Source organism: Telopea speciosissima, chromosome 6, assembly GCF_018873765.1.
Source record: "Telopea speciosissima isolate NSW1024214 ecotype Mountain lineage chromosome 6, Tspe_v1, whole genome shotgun sequence".
Lineage (NCBI taxonomy): Eukaryota > Viridiplantae > Streptophyta > Magnoliopsida > Proteales > Proteaceae > Telopea > Telopea speciosissima.
The window spans coordinates 19432004-19433917 of record NC_057921.1 but is presented as its reverse complement, the minus strand read 5'-3'; the positions used below and the strand labels follow the sequence as shown (position 1 = coordinate 19433917).

At 45.1% G+C, this 1914-nt stretch overlaps 1 protein-coding gene across 1 annotated transcript; it reads left to right on the top strand.

Moving 5' to 3' along the window:
- Positions 1 to 800: 800 nt before the first annotated feature.
- On the top strand, positions 801 to 1514 carry LOC122665497. The gene is made up of 2 exons (XM_043861653.1): positions 801 to 1217; positions 1320 to 1514. Exons 1-2 carry the CDS (start codon positions 801 to 803, stop codon positions 1512 to 1514), a joined length of 612 nt encoding a protein of 203 aa, XP_043717588.1.
- The last annotated feature ends 400 nt before the right edge of the window (positions 1515 to 1914 follow it).

The window sequence follows — 1914 nt, the reverse complement described above, 5'->3', positions numbered from 1 at the left end:
CACTTGTATTTCCTTATCTTTGGAATATTATATTTCCTATCTTCCGCACTCTGATATTAATGTGTATCAATGTTAGTTAATGACTGTGTATCGGGACACTACATTCGTGATCCTGGTAGCTTATTGGGATGACACGTGTCGTCCTAGTCACCCCTTTATTCTATTTTATTCCTTAATGGGATGGGGGCGTGACAGCGTGGTATCAGAGCGTGATGCTTTGCATCGGTCACAGTTTAGCAGAAGACACTTGATTTTCTCTCCACAACTAGATTCTAACTTAAAATAAAAAAACTTCAAGAGAATAACTGAAGTGTGTGCAAACCTAGGGAGAAGACTAGCTAGATGTGAAAGCCGAGAACAGTAGAATATAATAGGAGAACGGAACATAATAATGAGAAAATAAACTTCTGTTAGTAACCCCAACTGATACTACAACAATCTCCTAAAGAAGCATTTACAATATTTTCAACTGTTTAAAATTTCCTTGACCATACAAGTGCACAAACTATGAGATGGATCACTTTCCCTGGAGTTATCCAATGCTTAGATGCACTGATGGTCTTCAACCTGGACAGGTATCCGCCATGGTCAACACCCATTCAAGCATAAATCGTTCCCCTCCTCAGGAAGATGTCGAAGATGCTTTGGCCACGGCCTTACCAGCACCTCCGGATATCAACAATAATGCGGATGTTGCCGCGTTGTTGGGCAAAATGTTACGTGCCTTGCAACAGGAGCACCGTGAGACGCAACAAGAGTACCGTAATGCACAACAGGAACAACGTGCGTTTATGTAAACCATGACCACTCAGTTGCAAGACATTGTCAGGGAGAAGCAGCAAGTGCCCCCTCTAGTGTATGAGGCCCCTCCTCCACTAGTTCCCGCAGTTGGTACTGTACATAGTACTCCCCCTCCTATTCTACAAGTTCCACAAGCCCCAGCAGTGGCACTAGCTTATACGGATCCCTCCAAGCTTTCAAAAAAGTTTCAGAAGCATCGCCCTCCTACCTTTGGTCAGATGGCTAATGATACTTTACTCCCAGCCCACTGGATCAGGGATCTAGAGAGGATTTTTTATGTGCTTCAATGCATCGACACTGAAAAGATAAGATGTGCAGTGTTCCAGTTCCGAGGTGAGGCCGATGCTTGGTGGCGCTCCTCCAAGGAAAACTTTTGGGCAACATACCCAAATGCAACATGGGCTCAGTTCACCGAAGTATTCCTTAAGAACTACTTTCCCCAAAACTTTTGAGGTAAGAAGGAAGTAGAGTTCATGAACTTATATTAGGGTTCTAGGTCAATCCTCGACTATCAACAGCTATTTGAGGAACTGTTTTACTTTGCACCTGCACACCAGAAGCCTGATGATGTCAAGGCCAGAAAGTTTGAGAAAGGTCTGAGGCCCAGTATCAGTACCTCTGTGGTGTTGCATGAGTACCCTACTTATACACAGGTGGTCCAGGCCGCCAAAATTATCGAGGACCAACAAAGAGAGAACTATTGGGCTATATAAGCTGGCAAGAGGCCAATGGGTTCTTCTAATTTCAAGGGATCCAGCAAATTCCAGCAAGGGTCTTACTCTACTGCACCCCCAACCAGGTACCTCAGGCCTGAGGCAGCCCAAACACCCAAGCCTGCACTGAACCCTCACTATGGAACTCAGACCCTCATATGCTATAATTGTAAGGAGTCTGGACATATGATCAGAGATTGCCCGATTCCCAGGATGATAGGCCCTCCATCTTCTACAGTTCCTAAAGCACTCCAAGCTAAGGCAACCGTTCACTCTCTCCTCCCTTCCCCGGCCAACAGAACTCAAGGGCGTGTGTACTCTATCACCAATGAGGAAGCCTAGGCTGATCCCAGCATCATTATAGGTATGATTTTTGTTTGTTCTCAACCTGCCTATGTGT